At 39.7% G+C, this 25,072-nt stretch overlaps 2 protein-coding genes across 2 annotated transcripts in view; one reads left to right on the forward strand and one right to left on the reverse strand.

Moving 5' to 3' along the window:
• The first annotated feature begins 390 nt into the window (after window positions 1-390).
• FAN1 (FANCD2 and FANCI associated nuclease 1) lies at window positions 391-19,418 on the forward strand. Its single transcript, XM_032195085.1, has 14 exons — window positions 391-451; window positions 685-2,115; window positions 4,995-5,135; window positions 6,107-6,302; window positions 7,150-7,383; window positions 7,892-8,023; window positions 9,160-9,268; window positions 9,954-10,073; window positions 11,617-11,781; window positions 12,710-12,878; window positions 15,529-15,632; window positions 17,355-17,549; window positions 17,919-18,047; window positions 18,795-19,418. The coding sequence occupies exons 2-14, from the start codon at window positions 816-818 to the stop codon at window positions 18,930-18,932; spliced, it is 3,132 nt and encodes a 1,043-aa protein (XP_032050976.1). The 5' UTR covers window positions 391-451; window positions 685-815; the 3' UTR covers window positions 18,933-19,418.
• A 559-nt stretch (window positions 19,419-19,977) lies between these two features.
• Window positions 19,978-25,072, reverse strand: part of MTMR10 (myotubularin related protein 10) — a 37,842-nt gene continuing 32,747 nt past the window's right edge. The window contains exon 16 of the mRNA XM_032195241.1: window positions 19,978-24,590. Within this exon, the coding sequence (XP_032051132.1) occupies window positions 23,991-24,590 (600 nt within the window). The 3' untranslated portion in view covers window positions 19,978-23,990. The remainder of the gene's footprint in view (window positions 24,591-25,072) is intronic.

The following is a 25,072-nucleotide window of genomic DNA, read 5'->3' on the forward strand; positions in this document are numbered from 1 at the left end:
TTTCCTCAATTGGCGTTGGCATACATCTTTGATAGACATCTCCTTTCTTTAACATTTTTATTGCCTTTTTAACATTGCCCTGCTCCTCTAGGAGCAGGTTCCTCAGCGCAGGGAGCAGCTGAGTGCCGTGAGGCAGAGCAGCCAGCAGTAACTCAGTAAGCAGGCGCTGTTTAATTTGGAGCGTTATTCCCAGAGTAGCAGTATTTCAGGATTTCTTTCCCTTCGGTGACTGAACAGGGCTGTGGAAGGCCCAAATTTCCAGCGGGAGGTGTGACTTTAACGCCTGTGGCCCTGAGGGGGCCGCTGTGCGCTCCGTGCTCGGCTCCCCAGGCCTGCCGCCGCCATCGGCGCTGCGCTGCGCGGCCTGCACGGGGCGGCCCGGGCCCCGGCGCCCGCCTCCCTCGGCTCCCCTCAGCGCTCCCGGCCCGGGGGACGCTCGGCGGCGGCGCCGGTACGTGAGGGGACCGGGGGGACCGGGGCTGGGGGCGGCGGGGCCGTGAGGAGAAGGGCCCGGGCGGGCGGCGGCGGGTGAAGCGCGGGCACCGCGTGGCGCCTGTGAGGGGAGCTGAGGGGGCGGGCAGCGGGAACTGGCGGGGCTGCCTTCGGGTCTGGCCCTTCACCTTTCGTCTTCGTTGTGTTTGGTGTCTTAGCCTTGCGTTCAGCTGCGTGTTTATTTTCTTAAAGGCATGTCCGAGGGTTGCGGATGGGTGATGCAAAGCCGAGGGAAGTCTCTTTTTCCTTTCAAGCACTGCAGGGTAAAGAAGCATGAGCTGACTGAAGCTGCCGGTGCCGTGTCGGCGCTCTGAAGTTGCACCATGTCAGAAGCTGGGTCCTCAGAAAGTAAGAGAGCCCGAGTAAGCTTGTCACTGAGCAAAAAGAAGACAAAAAAAGAAACAGCAAAGAAAGTGGATATTAAAGGCACGCCACCTCTACGTTCAGAATCCTCCTCTATTATTTCATTTTTTAACAATGTGCCCCCTGCAAAAATTACCTGTCCCATGTGTGGGCAAATGGTACCAAGATACGGAATAAATGAGCACATAGATGCCATGTGTCCAGGCAGCCACGGCGAGCTGGGTGGTGTCGATTCAACACTGAGCTCTGCTAAGAGCGAGGGTCCTCCCGGTGCAAATGTGGACAGTAATTCCAGCCCATACTTCTCAAAAAAACTCTCAAATCTAAGCCCGAGTCCTTCCAAAAGCAGTGCATTGAAAACAGAAGGGAGTGCGGCACAACAGATTAGCCCTTATTTTAGCAACAGTAGTTCAGACTGTAGCGTTCACAGTGAACCAAGAGATCACCCAGTTAAAATCGTCTCTTTGGGAAGCTTGTCATCTAAACTGTCCAGAAGACGTTGCATCCAGGGAGGAAAACAGGTAGTATATAAAGAGATCGACTCTTCACCTCCAGCTGTTCACAGTATGTGCAAAAGTGCTGTAACACCGGATGATGATGCTGAGATTTTTTCTGGGCATAGTTCCCAGAAAGAAAATGAGCTTGTTCAGGGAGATCATGAGGAACAAAATCCTTCAAAAAAGGAATCTGAATTTCAAGAAGAAATAAACAAATGTGGTAGGGAAGACCTCGTGGATGTTGTTCAGGTATCGCTACCAGCTGTTAACAGCAAGAGATTACCATTTGGTACAAGGAACACCAAAACAGAAAGTAGATCTGAAGGCGTGATGCTTAATCCTGATAACCGTGAAACACATTTAGCCATTTATACTTCAGCAGAGCCGATCAGTAGTTTGAAGGTAAAGACTCAACTTCATGCTCGACTTACTCCGTCTTCCAAAATGGAAGTGAACTGCAGTACACAAAATTGCTTTGGAAAGGGTGATGTACAGGTACTTCCTGTGGAAGTTCATGAACACTTTAAGGATGACGTTAATCGTAATTTTTCAGAAACTGTGCAAAAGGTGGAGTTTCAAATTTCCACTGGTGACATTGTAGACAAAATAAATGAGGTTATCTCTGTTCCGAACGCTCCTGGTCAACCATATTACCTCCAGAATTTTTTAGTGGTGTTGCGAGCAGTCTTGGAGAATGAAGATGATGTGAGACTATTTGATGATCAAGATATGAACGTTATTACTAAGTTCTGCCAATTATCAGGTATCCTTCTATTTTTACATTCCTGTGCTGTCTCTTGTAGAGAGAACTTGCATAGTTTTTGTAAGTGAAGAGTACTATACCAGTGGGCTGGTCAGCTTGTTAAACTGCTTCATGGAAGAAACTCCTTTTTCTCAGGAGGTGTATCCCTTCAGTAGCTTCCTGTAGGTAAATTTTCCTAATGCTGCTTTAAGGGAAGGTAGCAATAAATAATAGAGATTGCATGAAATAAGGAGAGAATTAAAAATATACGATTGTGGTTATTTCTGTAGCTTAACTAGAAAAATGCATGTTTTTTAGAATCTCAAGTCAGCTTGCTTCTGTGTTTAAACATCAATCCACAAAAAAAGACCATCAGTTAATACCAAGCTTTTTATGGTTAATACATATGAAGATTCTGCAGAATGGGGTTACGAAGAGGCGTGTGCTATACACATAGATCTCAAAATAATAGGTCTGAAACTATTTGGAAACCTAAGTTCTAAACGTCGGCATTTTCTGCAGTGATCACAATTAAATTCTTACAGATTATATTGTATTGATTACACGCACTAACACTAAACACAAAAACTAATGCTAATATGTTGCTTATGTTAGGGTAGTTAAAATAGGAGTATGTAAAGAATGGAATAAAAGCAACAAAACTTCTTATTGGCTCCTTTACATTCAAAGGAGATCTGGGGATAAGCTTACAGTTAGGTAGCTAGTGGATGTGGGCTTCAGCTACTTCAACCAATACTAAAAGAAAAATTTAGGATACAGCTTTCTTTATTTCTACACCCTCTTCTCTTGATCAGTAATTGTATACTTGTTTCTCTTTCAGTGAGTTCAGGGTTCCTCTCTCACAGGAGTTCAGAAGACAGAAAAAAAAGTTATTGCAGAATAGAGCTGACAAATCCATGTCTGCACTGACTGCTACAGTCACAAATAAAACAATCTCTCTTTGCAGGGTAGGAAAAACAATGATTCAGCCACGAGACATGGTCGGATACTATTAAGTCAATAGATAATGAGTTCTGGACAAGTGATGGATGTCTTTACCTTCAAGAAATCTTGGACAGAATACTTTAAAAGTTCAGGTAGATGAGATATCTGTTCCACATTAGTAGTTTCTACTGAAGCAAGTATTGCTTCTCAGTTACAACAAGAAAAAGTACACATACGTGCTTAATGCTATAAATTAAATAGCTTGAGCATAGGTATTCTCCAGTATTTTGTTATTTTCTGATAAAAGTATGCGGTTCTTCCGTGAGTTGCATATTATAAAAGGAATGATATTTTTTAAATAATTAAATTTGAAGTAGTCCTTCCTTCCTGCCTAGTTTTCTCAAAAGTGGGTGAGCAGCAAAAAGTGGATGGAGAGCATTGCCAATCATCAAATGGATAAATAAATTAGAAGTTAATGAGGGGCAAGATAGTTGTTCAGAAGGGTGCTGAATGTAGCAAGAATAGCTTGGCAAATTTCAGCTAAGATTTAATAAGTTATTATTTGGTCAAATTGCAGCATTGTTAGTATTTTTAAAGTGTTTTTTAAAGTTACTTTAAGTGATGTGCTGCATCCTGCACCTGGGACGGGGCAACCCTGGCTATACGTACAGACTGGGCGATGAGACGCTGGAGGGCAGCCCCGCAGAGAGGGATCTGGGGGTTGTGGTTGACTATGTGGTTGAATATGAGCCAGCAGTGTGCCCTGGCAGCCAGGAGGGCCAACCGTGTCCTGGGGTGCATCAAGCACAGCATCGCTAGTAGGTCAAGGGAGGTGATTGTCCCGCTCTGCTCTGCGCTGGTGCGGCCTCACCTCGAGCACTGTGTGCAGTTCTGGGCACCACAGTACAAGAAGGACATTAAACTGTTGCAGAGCCTCCAGAGGAGGGTGATGAAGATGGTGAAGGGCCTAGAGGGGAAGACGTATGAGGAGCGGCTGAGGGCACTGGGCCTGTTCAGCCTGGAGAAGAGGAGGCTGAGGGGGGACCTCATCATGGTCTGTAACTTCCTCGTGAGGGGGAGTGGAGAGGCAGGTGACCTGTTCTCTGTTATCACCAGTGACAGGACCCATGGGAACAGTGTCAAGCTGAGGCAGGGGAGGTTTAGGCTGGCCATCAGGAAGAGGTTCTTCACCTAGAGGGTGGTCGCACACTGGAACAGGCTCCCCAGGGACGTAGTCACTGCACCAAACCTGTCTGAATTTAAGAAGCAATTGGACTGTACACTTAGACACACAGTCTAAACTTTTGGGCAGACCTGTGCGGTGCCAGGAGTTGGACTCGATGATCCTTATGGGTCCTTTCTAACTCGGGATATTCTATGATTCTACGATGTCTTCCCTGACAAAAATCAAATCAACAGGAGTTTTATTCTTGTCTTCAATAAGTATATTATTAAAATTAGGTTTGCATATCATTGGTAAAAAAAGAATCCAAAGACTACTACACTGAGAAGTGTTCTGTGATTCTGAAATCACTCCATCAAACTACAGCTTCTTTTGTTTCCTAAGCATCAAATGGTTGCTTATTGCTTGAGTATTAAAGAGAGCAAAAAGACCTATTTAAAGTCACACTATGCAGGTTATAAATAAAATAAAGTTGTCATTTCCTAAAAAGTATTTCTTAAAGGGTAAGTGTGTCCAAAGTAAATTTTAGCGATGTTTGCTACCTGAAAACAAAACTTAAGGATTCTAATGAGCAATGATTACTTTGAAAGGTGGGTTCTGTTGTTTTTTTTTTTACCAAGTCTGTCTATAAAGCACAGGCAGATTTAAAAAGTGTTTTACAGGATATCTGCATCACAGTAATTTTTGTATGTAAGCTAGTGAGTATGCATAGCACCGTGTTTTAGAATTTAATGTTTTTGCTTTCTTTCATTGTTCTAAATAAAATTTGCAGTTGGTGGGCAGAAGTTATATGTGAGACTTTTTCAACGCAAGCTGAACTGGTTAAAAGTGAACAAAATAGAGTATGGAGAGATAAGTCTGGATTTGTCACCAATAATTGAAGAACTGGTTGAAGCCAGATTTCTGCAGACAGGTATGGCCTGCATTAATGCGTATTAAAAGTATTATAAATAAAATGTTCTGGGGCCTGTTAGCATTTAATGTACTGCATGCTTGGCTGTTCATTGAGAAGAGAATTAGAGGAGCAGAATAACTCCAGGCTTCAGGTCGATGAGTCCCGTGTTATGTTACTTTAATAGTAGAAGCTGTTGGAGCAAAGTGTGTAACAGGGAGAACAGAACAAATGTCAGTGCCACTGATGCAGCAGTCAGCCGTACTTGCCCTCATCAGCCCCATCTCAGACCGTGACCTGTGAACTGTCTTGCCAGGTGATCCTGCCTTCAGCTCTGTCCCTGGCATGCTTTGGGAGATGGCCCTCCAACCAATGCTGCCAGTTGTTTCCAGTCTTGCCTCTGGCCATGTGCTGTGGATGGGTCTCAGACCTAAGCTGTAGGCTTGTCTCTAGGTCTGGCTCATCTCTTAAATGGACCCAGGACCTGATTCATCACCTTGCCTTTTCTAGGGCTGCCTGTAGGCTCTGCTATCAGGACTTTCGGTCCGCCTGTTCTCTTTGCTTACAGTGGGACTGCACCAGGGGTAGTGAAGACACTGCCTGTGCTGTGCTCACCTCTGACTCCTGGCTCATTCCCCCCTGTGGAGCAGCTGCTCTCTGGCAGTACATTTTTTTTTTGCCTTGGGAAGTTTCAGTCATCAAGAAGAGAGAAGTTTTTCTTGAGCAGCTGTTCTTGTAACTCAGCAAAATTTCTTTGTATTTGCTTTTTCTTTGAAGCTACAAAGGGATTACTTCTGATTATTCCATTCCTTCAGACTGGACCTTTGAAGATAATGAATTTCAAGCTGGACCAGCTAGCATCAATAATATACTTGGAAAAATCTGAATCATTAGATTAGTACTAGGTTATATGAATGTATTAATCTTTGAACTGTCGATTGAATGTGTACATATAGCACATAATGAATGTACGTGGATTATTTTACTTTTAGAATCTGAACTGGAAGACCTGGGTGAAGGGCTGGATTTGCTTTCAGCTCCTGAGCTAAAAACATTAGCAAAGATCTTTCACTTGCCAAACCCAAACGGTCAGAAACAGCAACTTGTGGATGATTTTCAGAGATTGGCAAAACAACGTTCAGTCTTCAGCAGGAGTCAGGCTGGTATTGGGACAGTGATTTTAAAAAGGTACCTCTTAAGCTGTTTAACTCTACAGTTAAGTTTTCCAGGTGAATGTAAGTTATGCTTTGAAAGACTCAACATGTCGTTTGAAGAGAGGAATGCATTTAGTAAATAAAAATATAAAGAGTTGTTTAGCCATATAAACTTTGGGAACGTACTGCTCCTTTCTGTAGTTGACAGCTGAAATACTAGTTGCCCCCTAAGATCAGAGAATTTCTTGTTTAAATCTTTGCTGCTCTGTGGAGAAGCACCAAAAATCTTGTCTTGTATGAAAGAGCTTGATGAAGTCCCAAAACCTAGGATTTCAAACTGTGATCTGTAAACATTGCCCTACCAGCTAACTACATCTTGTTTCATGTTGGTACAGCCTGGCATAGCAGCAGGAGTGGTTGCACCCAGAGGGCAGTCAGTTCCAATTCTATTCTGCTTGTGGATGGTCTTTACACTTTTTGTTAATTAATGCGATTCCTTGGCTTTTCACGATAGATTATGTACATTATATGGTTTCTCAAGCTGCTTCTTTCAGGGAAAATCTGAGAGAGTGGCTGGGCACTGGAATAGGCTTCCCAGGGAAGTGATCTTAGCAGCAAGCCTGACGAAATTCAAGAAGTGTTTGGACACAGCTGTCAGACCTATCGTGTGATATTTGGGTGGTCCTGTGTGGAGCCAGGAGTTGGACTTGATGATCCATGTGGGTCCCTTCCAACTTGGGATGTTCTATGACTCTATGAAAATTAAGTTTATGCAGTAAATGGTGTGAACATGAAAAAAATCTCATACTTCATTCATGATATTTGAATTTTATAACTGATGGGAAAAACTAATTGTATAATCATTTTATTTGTCCTTACAGGGCGAAGGATCTAGCTGGAAGATCTGTCAGGGTCTGTAAAGGCCCTCGGGCTGTCTTTTCTCGAATCCTGCTGCTATTTTCACTTTCTGAGTCAATAGAGGATGAAGAAGCTGGTAGTGCTGGTCAAAGTCAGCTCTCCACAGTCCTTATGGTAAACATGGGGCGTATGGTATTCCCCAGTTACACTGTAAATAGGAAAACACAAATCTTCCAGGACAGAGAAGATCTTATCAGGTACAGGAAGCTTTGGCAGTTTGGAAATCTGTTTTCTTCTAGAAAAGCTTTACTGCAGTACTTGTATAGGCAAATAAGATATTCATCATGTAGAACTACAGATGTGAATAGGTAGAAGTTCACTTTTGCAGTGATTTAAGATGCAGTTTTGTGTCCAAGTAAGATTTGTTGCTCACAATGGCTTCTATTTTGAACTAAAATAGCATATTCATTTGCTTGATGGTCATCTGCTGGTGCAAGTTGCTTCTTACATTGCTGTGATTATTAGAATGGAACCTAACAGAACCAAAAATATGTTCTCCAGTTTATAAATACTTTTAAATGTAGTATATCCTGCTAGTATAAACTTCGCTGATCCTACAAGATTAAGAATAAAGTTGGCGGCATAGTTCTATGTCTTTTGGAGACTGGAAGGGAGTTTTTAGAAAGTACTGTATGGAGGAATTGATTTATTTTAACTATAAATGCTTCTTGATCCTAAAGCAGTGATTACATGTTTTTCCCGTAGGTATGCAACTGCTGCTCATCTGTCAAATGATATAGCCACTGCAGTGGTAAATGGGAACTTGGAAGAAGCTAATCATCTCTATACGTGTGCGAAAGAAACGTGGAATAAACTGAAAAAGCACCCCTCTTTGAGGTAGTAAACTGGAAACAAGCACAATGTTCATAAGTGACTACTAAGTGCATCGTCTTACTTTTGGTGCTGTTCCTTTTGAGAGAGGCTTATAGACTTGTGATATTATTCAAGCCTGATAAATTTAGAAACTTTCATGTTCTTGAAAGCTTTGAACTTCCTGGTTGTTTGTTTAGCTTTTAAGTGGTATCTGTGAAAAAGCCTTTTTTCTAAAGCCTTGGGAATGAATTGGTAGGCATGGATAAAGCACTAAGACACTTCTGTTCTACATGCCAATGCAGGAGAACAAGAGCCTTATTTTTCCCTCATCATAGTTTGTTTTTATGGCTTTTAGACAAATAGCAATCAGCAGAATTTAAAATTCACTGTGAACAAAAGAATGTTGCAAAGGTTATGGGAAAACAGAGTGGGTTATTCATCTGTTGAAAATTCCAATTGTGTGTCATTCAGGAAACACCACTGAAGATCTGAGAACTGAAGTAATGTGTACAGTTTTTGAAGCGTCCTTCACTGTTTTTTGTGTTAATTATTTTGTTCTCTGGTTTAATGATGCACTGAAAGTTAAAGTGTTAAGTTTGACATTATATTCATTGTCATGGCAACTGATTTAAAATAATACATGTATTAATGGAGGGTTGTGTGGTGTTCTAGTCCATTTCACACTGAAAGCAGTGGAAAAACCTATTTAAATTTCAGTAATTTTTCAAAACATAGAGGTGCCTACCCCAAAGGCATTAATCTTCTTTTAGGGCGGGAAATGCTTGTTCCAGTCTTTTCCTTTTGTTCAGCTGAGTTTCTGAAGTTTGACTTATGAGAACAAGTTAGCAGTTAGGAAACACAACGTAGTAATTTACTGCTTTGCATCTGATGCAGAACCTAATTCTTTTCTTGAAAACCAACATCTTGAATATCTTCTTTCAACCAATTTCTTGAAACCAAATAATGTTGCACAAATGCAGCTTACAATTGCTGCTTCAGCTATATGGTTATCTTTGGGTTTTTGACTTGCAGAACCCAATTCATATATAAGGCATTGCATGTTTTAAATGCTTTGATTCTAAGCATTCTTAGTAAGATAATTTTAAAGAATTTAAATTGCCATCATTAAATGAATCTCCTGAGCTGTTCTTACCTTTCAGCTATCACAGAGTTCTACCTGAGTACCTGCGGCGTTTCACAGTTGGCTGGCTATATACAAGAATACTTTCTCAAGGTGTTGAAATTTTGCAGAGACTTCACATGTACAAGGTAAGGTGAGGTGGTAAGGTGAACAGGAAAACGTTTTTAATGTAGCTTTATGTATCATTTGTATTTCTGATGTGGCTGGAAAATGGTGATGTTTGCCATGACTTGCTACAGTTCTCTTAACAGATAACTTTTAAGTATAAAGTGTCTTTTTTTTTTCTTTCTGTATGTTTTAGAAGATTTTAAAGGAAACCCAATGTTTTTAGATTGTGTTGATTTATGCTTATGCTTTGCCATGTGTAATATGCCTTTAAAAGTGAAAATCTTGGAATAAAAGTTTTTTGTGTAATCTCATGCCTCTTCACCTGAGGACCTAACATCTCCAAAGTCCTCTGACTTTTATGTTAAAGAAAGACATATTATTCTGAGAAAGACTGCCTCTGGAGAAAAGGAACAAGTAAAATTCAGGCCTTTTTCGTATACAACAAGGAAGACAAAAAGGACAAAAATATTTTATTTTTACAGCTAAGCTTTAAGCTTACATAAAAGTATCTCTTTTTATCGTAGAGTTCCTAAGATATACACAGACAACTGAATACTTATGGTGCTGGAGTAAAAATAGGGTTTGAATTGTGCAAAGTTTTTACAGTACCAGAAATTAGAAGGGAAAATTATAAGCAATTTATATAATGGAACTTAAACTTTGTTTTCTAACTCAGTTAATAAAAATACATCCCTGTCGCTACAGGAAGCGGTGAAGGAGCTGCAGACTCTTTTGTCTCAGGATGTGTATTGTACTGACAGCAGAGGGCGGTGGTGGGACCGTCTGGCTCTGAATTTACATCAGCACTTGAAAAACACTAAGAAGGTATCTATTGTCACAATTGCATGCTGTGTGGCTGGAAACACTACAGGCATTGTCTGAAAACATTTTTTAAAATACATATTACTTCATGAAAAGAACATCTAGGTAGGCTCTTCTAAAAATGCGTATGTTGGTAGGAATCCCAAGGTTGGGGAACCACTTTCTCCTAAGAAATACAATGAATTCTGCATATTGAGTGTCATATTGAGTGTAATAAGGTCAACCATCCTTGGTTGACCTGCTTTTTTGTGTTGTGTAGAAGAACACAACACAAGGCTTGAGGGATTGTATAGAGTTACCGATCAGCAGCATCCTCTTCTATTCTTCCGTATAAATATGCCTGATATCTGAGAAGCAGAGAAATTATGTGCAGTAAATGCTTTTGCTTCTGAACCCAAGTCATGAAGAGGCCATATCTGGAATAAAGAAATAAAACAGCAGGTGGTAGTTGTATCAGCTGTTTGTCTGAAGAATTGTAAACACAGGAAGATGATGTCCATTTTTCTTGTCTGTTACATACAAAGCAGAAAAAATGTTAGTGACTGAAACTGTAGGACAATTTATGTCACAGCAAAGTGGGACAGGGACACTGAAAATCAACTTTTATCTCATAATTAAGAAAGCCAATGTAATTAAACACACCTAAGATATATGACTAATTTGGCAGTGAAAAATTGTGAAGAAAAAAAAAAAAAAAGATTTAAGTCCAGGAACAGTACCAGTTGTAGAGTTACTTAAAATAAGCTGAGAATAACTTTTTTTTTCTTGCTGTTGCTTACTTGCCTGAGCAAGGCTATTGAGAATTGGCATTAAATGCTTGTACTTTCTGTTGTATTTAATTCTGTAACTCTGTTAATAGGAAATAATACCATAGGCTGTCTAGTGCCCGCAGCATCTCTTCTGCATCTTGTAGCTTAACATCAGGCTATTTCTAGATTTTGAATTGGAAGTTGTACAAAGGAAGAGTCTCAGTCATTTATAAATTAGGACAAAATGCCTTTCCAGGTCACAGAAAGACAGTACGTCACAACTGTAATTTGAATAATTATTTTTTTAATTCTAGGATTAGCCTTGGATCTTCATCAGTGCATGTCGTGCATCGGTCTAAAAGTTGCTCTGCGTGTGCATTCTTGTACAAATGATCTAGTCCTTCTGTTTTCATTTTAAGTATAAAGAAACAGGCTTAAAAGTATTAAGCTTATTTGCCTTAGAGCTAACTTTTTTCTAGTTGCTTATGTAGATTTTACACTCAGTCTTATATTGATCAGTACAAATGGATAGTAATTCCTTTTTTACATACCAGTGCAATCAAAATTTTAATCCAGAAGAATTCCAATGCAAAATAATAGCCAGAACTTCATTACACATATAAGAAAGGCAGCCCTGTTTATGTGCGAGCTTTTTGCATTCACATTTTTGCGCTCCTTAAATCAATTAGTTCTAGTAAGAATAGAAGGATTTGCATAGGTCTTCCTAAATTACTGCTAAATTATCTTGCTAAATTACTCCTGCTAAATTACTCCTAAATTATCTTGTTCTTTGCTAGGCCATTGACTGTATTCGAAATGGACTGGCAGACCCATTTGTACGTACTGGGCATCGTCTCTCTCTCTACCAGCGGGCCCTTCGCATCAGAGACTCGCCAAGCTGCAGGCAGTTCAGATGCCTGTTGCATGATCTGCCAGTCATAACTGTGGAGGACGTGACTCATGTAAGTAAAGATGCCGGGAGCTTCTGAGATACACGATCTCATGAAGCCTTTATCATTTTGACAAGAAGTAATCTGGGAAACTGTCAGTATGTGCTATTCACCAAACTCTGGCTTCTGCTCTAGGAAAGTGAAGGCAAATGTGTTTCTAAAACAAAAACCTCATGTACAAACTCATTTGTGCAAATCTGTTTATATCTAAACCCCATTAATTAATACCAGTAACACCCTCAGAACTTTTCTGTCAGAAGAGCCTGAGCAAGTCTGTGCATTGCCTCTAATGTCTTCAGGCATTCTGTGTGTAAGAAAAAGTAGTAGGATGATATGAGCATTAGACTAATGGCACAAGAAAAAGCAAGGGTTTCTTTTACAGTCTTTTGGAGTTATGCACTCTAAATATACCCTATGAAACTGTGAAATATAGTGCACTTGCATCATATTGGAATGCCTTTTTTTCTTTTTTCTTTTTTTTTTTTAAACCCATTCTTTTCCCTACTTTTGCAGAGAGATTTGTATGTGGGCAAAGTCAGAGCAGAGCCTTGTTCTCCCTCAGCCCTGTCACTGCATACCTCACTACAGCCCTTCTTTTTTCAGGCCAGAATCTGTCTCTTTAGTTGTCCATACTCTTTCGTCTTGGTCTCACATATGGAAATACTAACATTCCATTCTGCTCAGCATTTTTATGATTTTTTTTTTTCTGAATAATTTGCCAGTTTAGAAAAGCTGATCTGCCATTGAGAAAATCTTTTAACAGGATGGTTTCAAGGGAATGGCCAGCTAAATTTTAGTCACTTGATTTTTGGAAGCAGTCAGGTTTTGGTTTAAAAAAACTGAGAAGAAGATCTGTATTTTTAGGAGGGCTTTGGATATTTAGGCTAAAGTTTTTTTAAATGAGATACTAGGAAGTAACTAGTTGTTTTAATATGTTCAGGTTACAATCAAAGGAAAGATGTGTCCTCAAATGGGACTGGGAAAATCTGTGTTTCTAATGGAGGATGTCGGTGATGAAGAAGGAGGCGAAGACTTCAGTGTATCCACAGTCATGTGCTCAGTTGAGGAGCTTGCATTAACTCATTACAGGCAGAATGGATATGATCAGGGTAATGTTAACTTTTTTTTTAAAATACAAAGTAAGATAACTATTGGAGTGAAGAGTTACTAAGCAGTATCTCTAATTTACTAAGTAACTAGAGTTACTAAATACTTAGTAACTCTAATTTATTAAGCAGTTTAGTTAATTAAATAGACCAGTTTTCAGTCTGATTCTATTTTGCAGAATGCTCTAATAAGTATTTTCCAGCTGACTTTCTTCCTGGCCTTTAATTATTTGCTGCCTTCAAGTACGAAAGGCAGTTTTGTAATGTATTAAGAAAAAAAAAAGTGTTTCTTCTTTCACTCCTTAGAAAAATGCTTATTTTGGTTTTCTTATCAGTGAGCAACTATACATTTGTTAGGGGCAAACTAGCACTGACCATCAAGAGAGTGTCATTAAGGAAGATACATACTTTACAGGAAAGGTAAATAGATGTCCAGTGATCTTTGGTACTAGATGAACATGAGAACAGTATGTACCATAGCAAGACACTCAGCAACTGCTTGTTCATATATATGAACATAATGAAACATTTTTTTACTCAGCACATATATATACATGTTCATGTAAATGACATCTAAAATTATCTATGTTGTATGTATATATATATGACAAGATATACATATGTAGGTATATTCACAGTATGCATTTAAATGATACATATATATATATTGTATATGTACAATATACATGTACAATATATATACACATATATTTACATATATGTATATATAATATACATATATAATAACAAATGTTGCACTATACAACATATAATCATATATATGTGATAGATATAATACATATCACATAATATATATTATATACTATAATACATTCTATTTCACTATACTGCAGTATCAATATTATATTTAAAAAGATATTACTTAACAACACATAATATATGTGATATATAATGTATGTCAACTAATTTATACAATGTATATGTAGTACACATATTTTATAGATATATAATAAATGGTATAATAGTATGGAGTTTACAAAATATTAATTCATACACACAGAAATTATAATAAATATGTAAAAATGTATCTATAAAAATATTTAATTAGTCTATTATTACATCATACTGTTCTCTATTACATATTATATACCTTATACTTATTAATTATTACTTATTAATAGATGTCATTATATAATATGTAATATAAAATAAATTTAAATTTATTTTATATATATATATTCAAACACACGTGTGTACACGCACACACACACAGATGGCCTTTAGATGTACTTGGAGCTGACCGGAGTTCTTCATAGCTGCTCATATGGTGCTGTGCTTTAGATTGGTGACCAGAACAGTGTTGCTGATGATACACAAATGTTGTAGCTATTGCTGAATAGTGCTAACACGGCCTAAAGGTCGTTACTTGGAGACTGGCAGGGCACTAGTCTGCTGGTGGCACCTGATTGCTTTTGCATCATGTTTGTTTTTTGTTTTCCCTGTCGCACAAAGTTGTCTTTTTCTCTGCCCATGAAGTTTTTGCTTGTTTGTTTGTTTTTTTCCCACTCACTTTTGCCCTTTGATTCTCTCCCCCCTCCTGATATCCTGTATCTATCTACAAGCCAGTGCCAACCCACAATACATTTTTATATATATGTAATCATAGACTCATCTAGGTTGGAGAAAAACACTTAAGATTGAGTGCCAACCATGACATAACACTACCAAGCCCACCACTGAACCACGTCCCTAAGTGCCACACCCACACACCTCTTAAAGACCTCCAAGGATGGGGACTCCACCACTTCCCTGGGCAGCCTGTTCAGTGCCTAACCACCACCCTTTCCATGAAGAAATTCTTCCTGACAGCCAACCTAAACCTCCTCTGTTGCACCTTGTGGCCATTTCCTCGCGTCCTAACACTTGTTGCATGAGAAGGATGGGCTGCAGCCTCCTTCCAGGTAGTTGGAGAGTGATGAGGCCTCCCCTCAGCCTCCTGTTCTCCAGATCAAGCAGCCCCAGTTCCCTTGGCTGCTCCTCATAAATCCTGCCTTCTAGTCCCTCACCAGCTTCGTTGCTCTTCTCTGAATGCATTGCAGCAACTCAGTATCATCTTTTCACGTAGTGAGAGGCCCAAAACTGAATGCAGTACTTGAGGTGTGGTCTCACCAGTGCCACATACAAGGGGACAATCACTTCAATTCCCTAGTCCTCCTGGCCACACTATTTTCGATGCAAGCCAGGATGGCATTGTCCTTCCCTGCCACACCGCTGGCTCATGCTCACCTGGCTGTGGACCAGCACCCCCAGGTCCTTTTCTGCCAGACAGGTTCCAGCCACTCTTCCCTAGGCCTGTCCTGCTGCACGGGGTTCCTGTAAACAGTGTATTAAAAAATCGTTAACATTAGAAAAGTAAGCCTTATTGTAACAGGGCATGGTCATTTAATCTTATCCTGTAAATGAAGGCCACTAGCCTGGAATGGAAGGCATTAGCAAGCTGTTTGAGTAATAAAACATATTTATAACTTTTTGCTGCAATGTTAATATATACTAGCTTCAGTTGCCTATAAACCAGAACATAGCCTGTTCCTGGTTTGGATCATGCTGATTTAGCAGCTCTTCAGATGCGGTTGCTGTAGAAGTTTATGATGTTTCAATTCTTATGACTGAAATCTTTGTGTTTGCTCTTAAGGTATTCATGGCGAAGGGTCAACATTTATTACACTGTATGGTATTCTGATGTGGGATATCATTTACATGGATGACATACCTGATGTCTTCAGAAATTCCTATCAGGTACTTTTAAAAGTTGTTGGTTTTTTTTTACTTATTTCTTTACCCATATTGCTCTAGGATTTGTAGCTCTGTTAACAATCTTATTTGGATTCACATTTTATTCTGAGGGACTTTCAGAAAGATTTTGGCATTGCTTATTTTACACGGTTACGTGGGGCTTGTTGCTAAAGGGCTCCTCAGTAACTAACAACCATGTAAGACTGGATCGGCTCACTGGTAGGGTAGGATACATCTGGTTAAATGCAGATGTCCGATATCTGAACTCACTGGCTGAAGGGTCCTTTAAGTGCAGGAACGCTGCTATTCCATAGGATATAGTTCACGTCATTTGAAGCTGACACACTCTGTTAAAAAGAGCCAATTTATTTTCAGTAACCTTTAAAGGGAAATCACATTGTAAAGCTCAAGTTTGTTTACCCCCCACCCCCATCCACTCAGCCCAAACATGTTCATGCTTTTGGGCTAACCCTTTTTTTTTTTTTTTTTTTAATAAATGAGCAAACAACAATACACCCTCCATCCCCAAGAGCTCTGTCATGAAGCTTAATGATTACTGGTAAATTTGTGGCTTTTATATAGATGCTTTACAAATTACAGATACAAAAGCTTTTAATAATTCCAACTAGAAAACTTGATCTTGTAGTGACGTTTGCTAAGAAAACTCTAAAGCACTATAATCTCAGATGTCATAGGACTGTAAAAAGGCCAAACATTTTTTCTTCTTTCTTCTACCTTAATCATTGCTTCTAATTGGAACCCTATCCAAGAGGTAGAACAGCTGGTGTGGTCCTCCTCCCTAAGCAGATGTATTATTTGTACTGTATGATGTTACAGATTTATATCAGTATAACTTAGCTTAGGCAGAAATTTCCCTGTATTTTAAAGGTGTGGCATGCATGGTTTTTTTTATTATTATCGCTTTTTATTTTCTTTAGAAAAAAAACACCTTGCATGTGCTCTTGAGCTTGCTCGTTACGAGCACATTTGTAGCTCATTTGCTTATTAGTTGTTGTTGTTAGCTACATTTTACTTATTAACACAGCAAAGCTATCACAGGCCTTAGGCTTGAAAGCTGCAGGCTCACACAGACAGTCCTACTCTGCGTTTCCCAGGATTAGCTGTGGCAACAGTTTGTGTAAGGAGGTCTGAAATTCGATATTTTCTAACTGCTCTGCTTTTAAGCATGAAAAGCTAGAACGGCACTCATCTACTTGCCTGCCACTTTTGCCCATGTTCAAAATCAAATAATAGCTTTAAGGACTTTTTATACTGTAATGTGTTCAGAGATCTCTGCTTTTAGGAGGCTTGATTGATATTCCCCAGTTTTACCACTGCTTTGTTCCCCCTGCCCTATCCTGTTTCACTGTAGCTGAGCAATCTTGATCCTGATAACAAATTCTAACTCTATTATTACTGTTCGGCGCCTTAGAGAGCACTATTTTGTTTTCTGCTAATTAAATGAACCTCTGACCAGAGTTCAAAAAAAAACAGCATGTGCTAAGATGTGGCCAGTGTTTGCTGCACTGACATCAATTGTTAAAATATATGCAGCTCTTCTCCTGCTTAATAGGGGCTTATGGAATGGGTATGGTTATGTTCAGTTGTCTCATTCTGAGTGACTTGGTAGCTCAGATGAAGAAAAGTACAAAGTAGGGCATTGTCATTCTTGGAATCGCTGCTTTGCCGGCAGCTCCTCAGAGCTGTGTTTACCTTGTCATACAGACAGTCCCTCTGGATTTATACACTGACAGCTTCTATGAGAACAGGAGGGATGTCATTGAGGCCAGACTCCAGCAGCTTCATGCATCTTCCTCAGAGACTCTGGCAAAGTTGATTGCTGACATCTGGACTACTCAGGAGGGAAAAGCAGCAGCACTGGTTAGCTGGGGACGTTTTGATTCCCTCCAACAAGTTCAGGTAAATAACTATTGTCGAGAGCAGGTGCTCTGCTTCATCAAGCTCACTGCTAACTCACACACAGAGTCATGGTGTGCTCACAGTTTGTGCTGAGGCACTGAGTCAAGACTGGCTGGGAGGGGGGAATTGCATGGGGACTTCAGCACACTTCTTGCTAATCCCAGGTGCTGTTACCCTTTTCTGATATGGCCACGTCTCCTGCAACAGTAGTTGGGAACACAGAGGGGAAATTGCTGCAGATAACATCTAAATTGCTCATTACTTGTGACTAAGTAAGACACTGAGACTGGCCATAGAATATTCTTATGAGGACTGAGAAATGGCTGTACAAGAAATTAAAAAGGTCAACTGCCTAAATTTCTCTTCCAGAGCCTTGTCTCTTGCCTTGGAGGAATGTTTCTGAGTGGTGTTTTAAGGCGACTTTCCAAAGATCTGCGCCATTGCAGAGGGGGACTGCCTGACCTGGTTGTGTGGAGTACTCACAGTAATCACTTTAAGGTATCGTGTGCAGCAAATAGTGGCTGATTGCTTTGCTGTTATCACTTATTTTGGTGTGGTCTTAATGGGTGTAAGAACCAGCAAGAGGTGGCTCGGTATTGTTATAGATCTTTTTGGTTAAATTTACTGTAAGGCAATTGTTTAGCAAGCGCTTAAGCAGTCATACAGATTCAGACTGTTGTTGGAAAGGAGTGCTCAAGTCACCACTTACTTACACAAAATTGAGTATGTGAGCTAACTACAGAATTCTCTCTACTGTCAAAATTGAGTAAACAGTCATGGTTTGTGTCTTACATCATATTGAAATAGTTGCTAGAAGACTACTGCACATCTCAGCTGTTGGAGCATCTTGTTATGCATTTATAAATCACAGCTGAACAGCAGAAATCAGTTCTCTAAAACAGCTGACGTAGTGTATTTTCAGTTGCTGTCAGTAGAAGCTGGCACTGTGGTACTGGAGGTGAATGACAGACAAGGTTGTAGATGATCAGGCTTTGAACATGTGGTCTCTTCCTTCACCAGTGCCTCTGGCTGTGTTTTGGTGGGTGATTGCTACATCAAATTTCATTCTTACACTTAGGGACCCGGGTTAATCACTTAGTGCCCACTGGTCAGATGTCGTGTAAATCTGTATTACTTGTGTTGCAAATAACAGCCATAAAATAATTCTTCCATTAGTCTGTTGGAATGAATGATTTTTCAGTTCCTCCACGTAAGGCACGCTGTTAATCAATCATTTCTTCATAGCTGGTGGAAGTGAAAGGTCCAAATGATCGCCTGTCCCCCAAGCAGATGATCTGGCTGAGTGAACTGAAGAAGCTGGGTGCTACAGTAGAAGTCTGCCACGTGCAAGCAGTTGGAGCTAAGAGTAAACGCCTCAGTTGACAAGAGATGTCTTGCTCACACGGATAACTTGCATGTTTTAAAGGAAATGGCACAACACACACTACTGGCTGCTGCTTGTTTAAAATATTGTCTTCTGAACTCTGGCTTCTTGGAGCACAAAACATTCTAAAGAATGGTTTGAAAAAACTTCATGATTTAATGTACGTCACTTGTGTTCAGAAGAACATAGCCTCTTTTATATACAATTCATTATTTAATCTGTGAAAAGTAATCTTTGCCCAGTGAAGACAAACAGCTGCAGTCACATTTGTACCCATGAGAACACTCTCTACAATAAAAAATGTGGGGCATCAAGGTCTGATCGTTTCCATATTGTCTTGATAGCCTGAGTTCGTTCATTATGTTGTGCAGGTTTCATGCTCAACTCCTCTCCCAGGATGTCAGGACCAGCACGGGTCTTCAATTGTCCCTACTTCATATTCTGTATTTCAATTTCTCATTTTAATATAAAAAAGGTCAAAATGATAACATAGAGTAAGGTATGTGTGTGTATATATATATATATATGCTATTTTAATTTGCTGCTATAACTGAAAGGCTTGCTTAATCGTTCCTTGTGTCTCACACATGTGTTTCAGGGGAAGTGTTTCTGGTAGTAGATAGGAGTTATGTGCCAAGCTTGCAGCACTCATTTGCACATCATTCATCATAGTAAGTTTTGCCCTACATAAATGGACGTGTATTCTCCTTCACAGAGGAGCGAGTCAATTGAAATGGAACCAAAAGCCAAGTCCTTTTTTTTAAGACATGAAAAATGCAGTGGGTCTGTCTCAATTTTAACATGTAGCCAACAGCTTTTCCCTGGAGTCTTCATTCTCATACCAAGTTTGTCTGATAACAGATATTCTGTTTATCATACGAATAGCTGACACCTTTATAGAATGTAGTGAGAAATTAAGATCAGCTGCACATTTTTTTTTCTTAATCATTTTTCTTACAGCACAGTGCCTGTGCTTTTCCTGGGGAAAAAAAACAAACACAAGTTTTTGTTTCATTAGAGGAAGTGAAAGAAAGCCACCTGAAGTTCACTGTGGAAAGGTATGAACTTTTATTTAGTCTAATTTACTTCACATTCACAATTCCGCATCAGGATTTTATAATCTTCCTGGCACTGCTACTTTACTCAATAAATCATTATCAGGCACAAAGGTTTTAGTTTCAGTTGAAATAGTGAACTCTAAGCCATCACAGCAACAGCATTAGAAACCTACTGCCTAGAGCAATTTGAGGTACAGATTTCTGTCTCTTATGGTGGAGGCAAATTTAAGATCTCGTCCTTTGCTTAACTGTTGGTTAGAAATTTTTTGGTTTTAATGTTTCTTTTTGTCTGAGCATAAGCCAAAACCTTTGCCCCACTTGCTACATCTTCATTAAAAATACAAGGCAGTTAATAGCAAAGTGGTATTGCAGGCAGGTGCACATTAAACACATGTGCAGGCCTGGTTATCTGTATACACACAAACACACACTTTTCAATGCATTTCAGGAATGAAAGGAATTTCTTTGATACATAGCAGTAAATGGGAAATAAAGTTGTACCACCATGATTACTAAGTCTACAGTAATCTCTACCTAGCAGTAATTAGTGATACTGGAGGTACACGTTAACCATATCAACCAGCATTTCATATTTCCCCCCGCATGGTTTACAGTGTAGTTACAAAAAAAAAATCATGATTATAACAGCCAGTAACAGCCAAAATAGTGCACATATTTTTTCTTTTTTTTTTTTTTTTTTAGAAACAGACAAAAAAGATGAGCTTCTTGGTAGTTTTTCTATTCTGGTAGCATCAAAATGGCATTAACAGTTTAGTATGTTGAAACAGTGAACAGAATTATAATTTGAAAACGTGTACATATATACACACACACACATATATACACTTGTATGTCAGTACTTTGTACACAGAAGTTAAAGATAAGTACTCACACCCCAAAAATGCTTTTGAAAGCTATTAAAGACATTTATAGCAGTCCCTACTGACAATAAGGCAACTGTGTAGAGTGGGAAATATTTTAAAATTAACTTCTAGTACCTGTGTTTAAAAAGGAAAACAAAACAAAATCTGTTTAACTTAAGGGGAAGAAACAGCATTCACAGGCATGCATGCACGCACACACACACAGTAGTTTGTTCGTGGGCAAGACCCATGCAAACACAAGGAAGCAGAACCTTGTCTGTATTTTTCAGGACAATTCCTCCCTTCCTCCCTGCGCCCCCTCAGCCATGTATTAAGGGGGTCTCCACCGCTCCTTCCCCACGCTTACCACCATCCCAGCCTCGCCTGCCTAACTCCCCTTTTTGAACTTTGTGAAATTACTTTTCAAGTCTGTTTGGCAAATAGGCATTTCGAAAGGTTTTATTTTAAAGGCATATTATTTTTAAAGCCCCCCCCCCCCCCCCAAATGCTATATATATATATATATATATAACAATATAAAGTACAAAGACCATCTGCAGCATCTGTACACATCTTAGAACTGAAACGTAAAAATTTCTGAAATCTCCTTACAAAGAAGTCAATCCTGTTTAAATATAGTACCCATTTTTCCCTAACGGGTACTAGCTTAACGTTATTATTATTTTTTTTATTCCACCAGCTGCCTGTGTGGAATAATTTATTTACACATTTTTGGTACCTTTAAACCAAACAAAGTTTTACCTTTAAGGAAAAAAAAAAATAAAAAGCATATTTTTAACTGTAATTTATCAGAGAGGAAGAACTGGTACCAAAATACACTAAGCACACAGGTTGAGGTCTTTTATGTCAAGTATCAGGCCAGGGAAAGCAGTAAGCTAGTTTAAAAAAAAAATAAAAAATACAAAAGCAAACTAATACAACCATTTGAATAATGAATCGAACAGGTTAGTTGACTGCTTCAACAAGCTCGTAAATAAACAGAACTAGTCTGTGGACCATACAACATGCTCAAACCGTCTTGCAGCATAATTAGGCAATTGAGGTGAATACACGTTTTTTCCTCACAAACAGTTGACCAGAAACAATCTGGCATTGTGTCATAATATGCATGTGTGCACACGTGTGCGCACACACTGCTTCTTTGCATAACAACAGGTTTTTGAGGGTTTGGTTAGTTAAAAAAAGGAAGTCTTTTCTTTCTCCTCTTTTATATCAGCTCACCTTTAAAATGAAACCGCCCCCTATCCCCACCAGACCAAACGCAGTGTGAGAGCGCAGCATACCCACTGTTCAACAGCTTTGCAGTTTGGATAATTTTCAGAAAATACAGTCCTGTATGCACCAGACTTTCTAGCACAAAGTTGGCACTTGTAATACATGAGCAATCTGAGACATCCAAAACCCTTATTATTGTGATACAGGCTGTGCTGAAGACCAGTGCTTGGTTTCATAGACAAATGAACAGCTCCAAATCTTATTCCCCTGCCTTTTTTTTTTCCACCACAATATACTGGGTATGAACTTTTTTTTTTTTTTTCCCATAACTGAGAATAGCTTCATACAAGGCCTTCAGAGCCTTAACTTGCAAGCTGGTGCCTGAAGAGAGGCACAGCATCAGTTTAAGAGTTTTTGCATTTTATGTAGAAGTCAGTTAATATAAAAGGAAGACTCACTATTAAAAGCAGGTACTCAACAGAAGCACTCTCTTGTTCTCCACCAATGCCTTAACCTGTGAGAATGACACACCACTATCCCCCTCCGCCCCAGTGCACTTCACTCTCATTTTTCTCCCTAAGAAAGTTGAGGGTTTTTCACTCAGCATCTGACAGTGAGTGGCATTTAAAAGATTTAAGAGCAGCAAGGAAGCTGCTGCATTAGGCAGAGGGAGGCTGTTGGATTTAATTCCCTCAAGCTGTGCTTGTCCGTTGTGCTGTCTGCGTGTGCTAGGAGTACGTAAAAAAAAGAAGGCACTGCTAACCACTCTTCTTCCAGCCCTGTTCGAAAGTGACAACAGCACCAGCACCCCTCGGTGATTTAGCCACTAAGAGCACAGCCTCATTTCTGGAACCCTGCAGGGCTTAAGTATGAATTCTGCTGAAAGCTACTTCATCCTGAAACAGAGCTATGAGAGGGGTTGGCAGGGATCCAGATCTGTGCAGGGATACAATGGTGAGTATTTCAGGTGCTTAAAGAAAAAAAACGAGGCTCTTATGAAACTTAAAAATGAGCTTAAACTTTGAGAGGAAAAATCCCTACTGTCTCCTAAGCCAGCCTTCTGTTATTCCAGAAATGGGGAGGGAAAGGCAGAGGGTGGAACCAGAACTTAGCGGAACAATTGACTGTAGAAAGGCCAGGGGTGGATGGGTGGGTAGCTGCATCAGAGTAAATCCTGCTACAGTTTCCTCCCGATTAAAGGCACTTCTAAAGCTACTATGATACCGTATGTACAGTAAATGTTTTAAGGTTAACAGTGCATTGTCCTGAAGTTGATTCCTATAGCCTAAAGTCAAGCTCCTGACAAAGAGCACAAATCTGACTGATTGTTAATGGATGTGTTTTGGGGAGAGAAAGAAAAGGGAACACTCTCCCCATGGATGCACGTATGTAGGGTGATCAAGTCACAGAACATTAGTCCATATGTTTGCACATATTCTTCCTGAAAAGGAGATGTGATGAAGGTAGTTTGTTCCCAGATTTCAGTTGTCAGTTTGTGTCTGCTGCATCTAACTACCTTGATTCGTCAGTCTGCTTGACACAAAGTCACTCCAGTCACTATCTGGGACAACAGGTATTTCAAACAACCCTCAGTAATGACTGCACCAAGCCTTTCAATTAGCATTACAAATGCTCGATCGTATATAATGAGCCAAACCCCAAGAACACAGAATGAATTAGGAACCAGAAACCAAACAAGACATGTAGATGAGAACTACTGAAGACAAAATTGTGCGATTTGAAGCACGACTCGCTTTGCTTTTAAATATTTGTGCAAAACTTACGAAATTCTTGTATATAAAATTATTACAGCTTTCAATGCTGCATTTAGCAGTGTTAAATTAGAAAAGACAAAATGATATGCTATGTTCTCCCCAAGCCTTTAAATCATCACATCATCTTAGTCTTCGTTTGCAAGCGTCTCAGTGGATAGCCAAATTTTGGCACCACTTAAAAATTTACTTAAAGGTGTTCCCAGAATGCTCCGTCTGCACAGGTTCCCTACAGGTGAAAACGGGAAAGAAGAGGAGAGAAAGTCTGGGGCCCCAGTGGTGTCGTTTAAACCATTTGCTCTGAAGTACATTCTGCTTTGATCCAGTTCTGAGCAGCTACCTTGCAAAGAAGAGTTGCTTTTGTACTGTCGGAGGTTCCGGTTTAACATGTCCACTTCATCTGCCAGCAAAGAAACTTTGTGAAAAGCAGTGATGAAGCCACCATGATTAATCTGGGCCTCAGGAACCCAGCGGAAGTAGCACAGTTTCCAGAGTTTTATTTGTGTTCCAGAGATATGGGGTAAAATCACACCGTGCAAATCAACAGGCTTCGTAAACCAGTCTCTGAAGTACTGTTCCATACTGTTACTCTGACTCTCTGTTTGCTGTAAAAAGTCTGGTTTCAGTTTTAGTATCAGAGAGTTTCTTCTTGGAAGGAACTCCTGGTCACTGATGATTCCATTTTTTAATGCAGGGGGGGCACCTCGCAAAGTTGAGCTGTAGTTTTTCTGCAGAAAATAAATACCAGCAATTTTATGCTCATTTCAACAGCAGATCTCCCTGAGCTTCTACGATGCCTCATCCAGATAATGATGTGACCTTTAAACAGTTGGACGCTCATGAGTCACCACTGCATGGCTCACAGACCAAACAATGTGGCTACTTAAGGCCTTGACAAGGAAATACTTGTTTCCTAGACTTTCTAGAGCAATGAATGATTGAATTAATCAGTATTCACTGACAAAGTTGACAGCTCCAAGGAAAAGAAAGGGGCGTGTCAGCACTTTTCCACAGGTGAAATAACGGAGCTGTTGGCAGCCAGTTCAGGCATATCCAAAAATGCCCTGGAATGCGAGGTTCAACAATTGCAGTCTTTGCATCTATAGAAATCTGAGTAATTTTTCTTTAGGCTGTGAGGGTAAGAGAACACTCCTATTGCTAAAGAGAGGGTGTAAGACACCACATAACTCTACATTTTTAAGCATTAACA

Source organism: Aythya fuligula, chromosome 11, assembly GCF_009819795.1.
Source record: "Aythya fuligula isolate bAytFul2 chromosome 11, bAytFul2.pri, whole genome shotgun sequence".
Lineage (NCBI taxonomy): Eukaryota > Metazoa > Chordata > Aves > Anseriformes > Anatidae > Aythya > Aythya fuligula.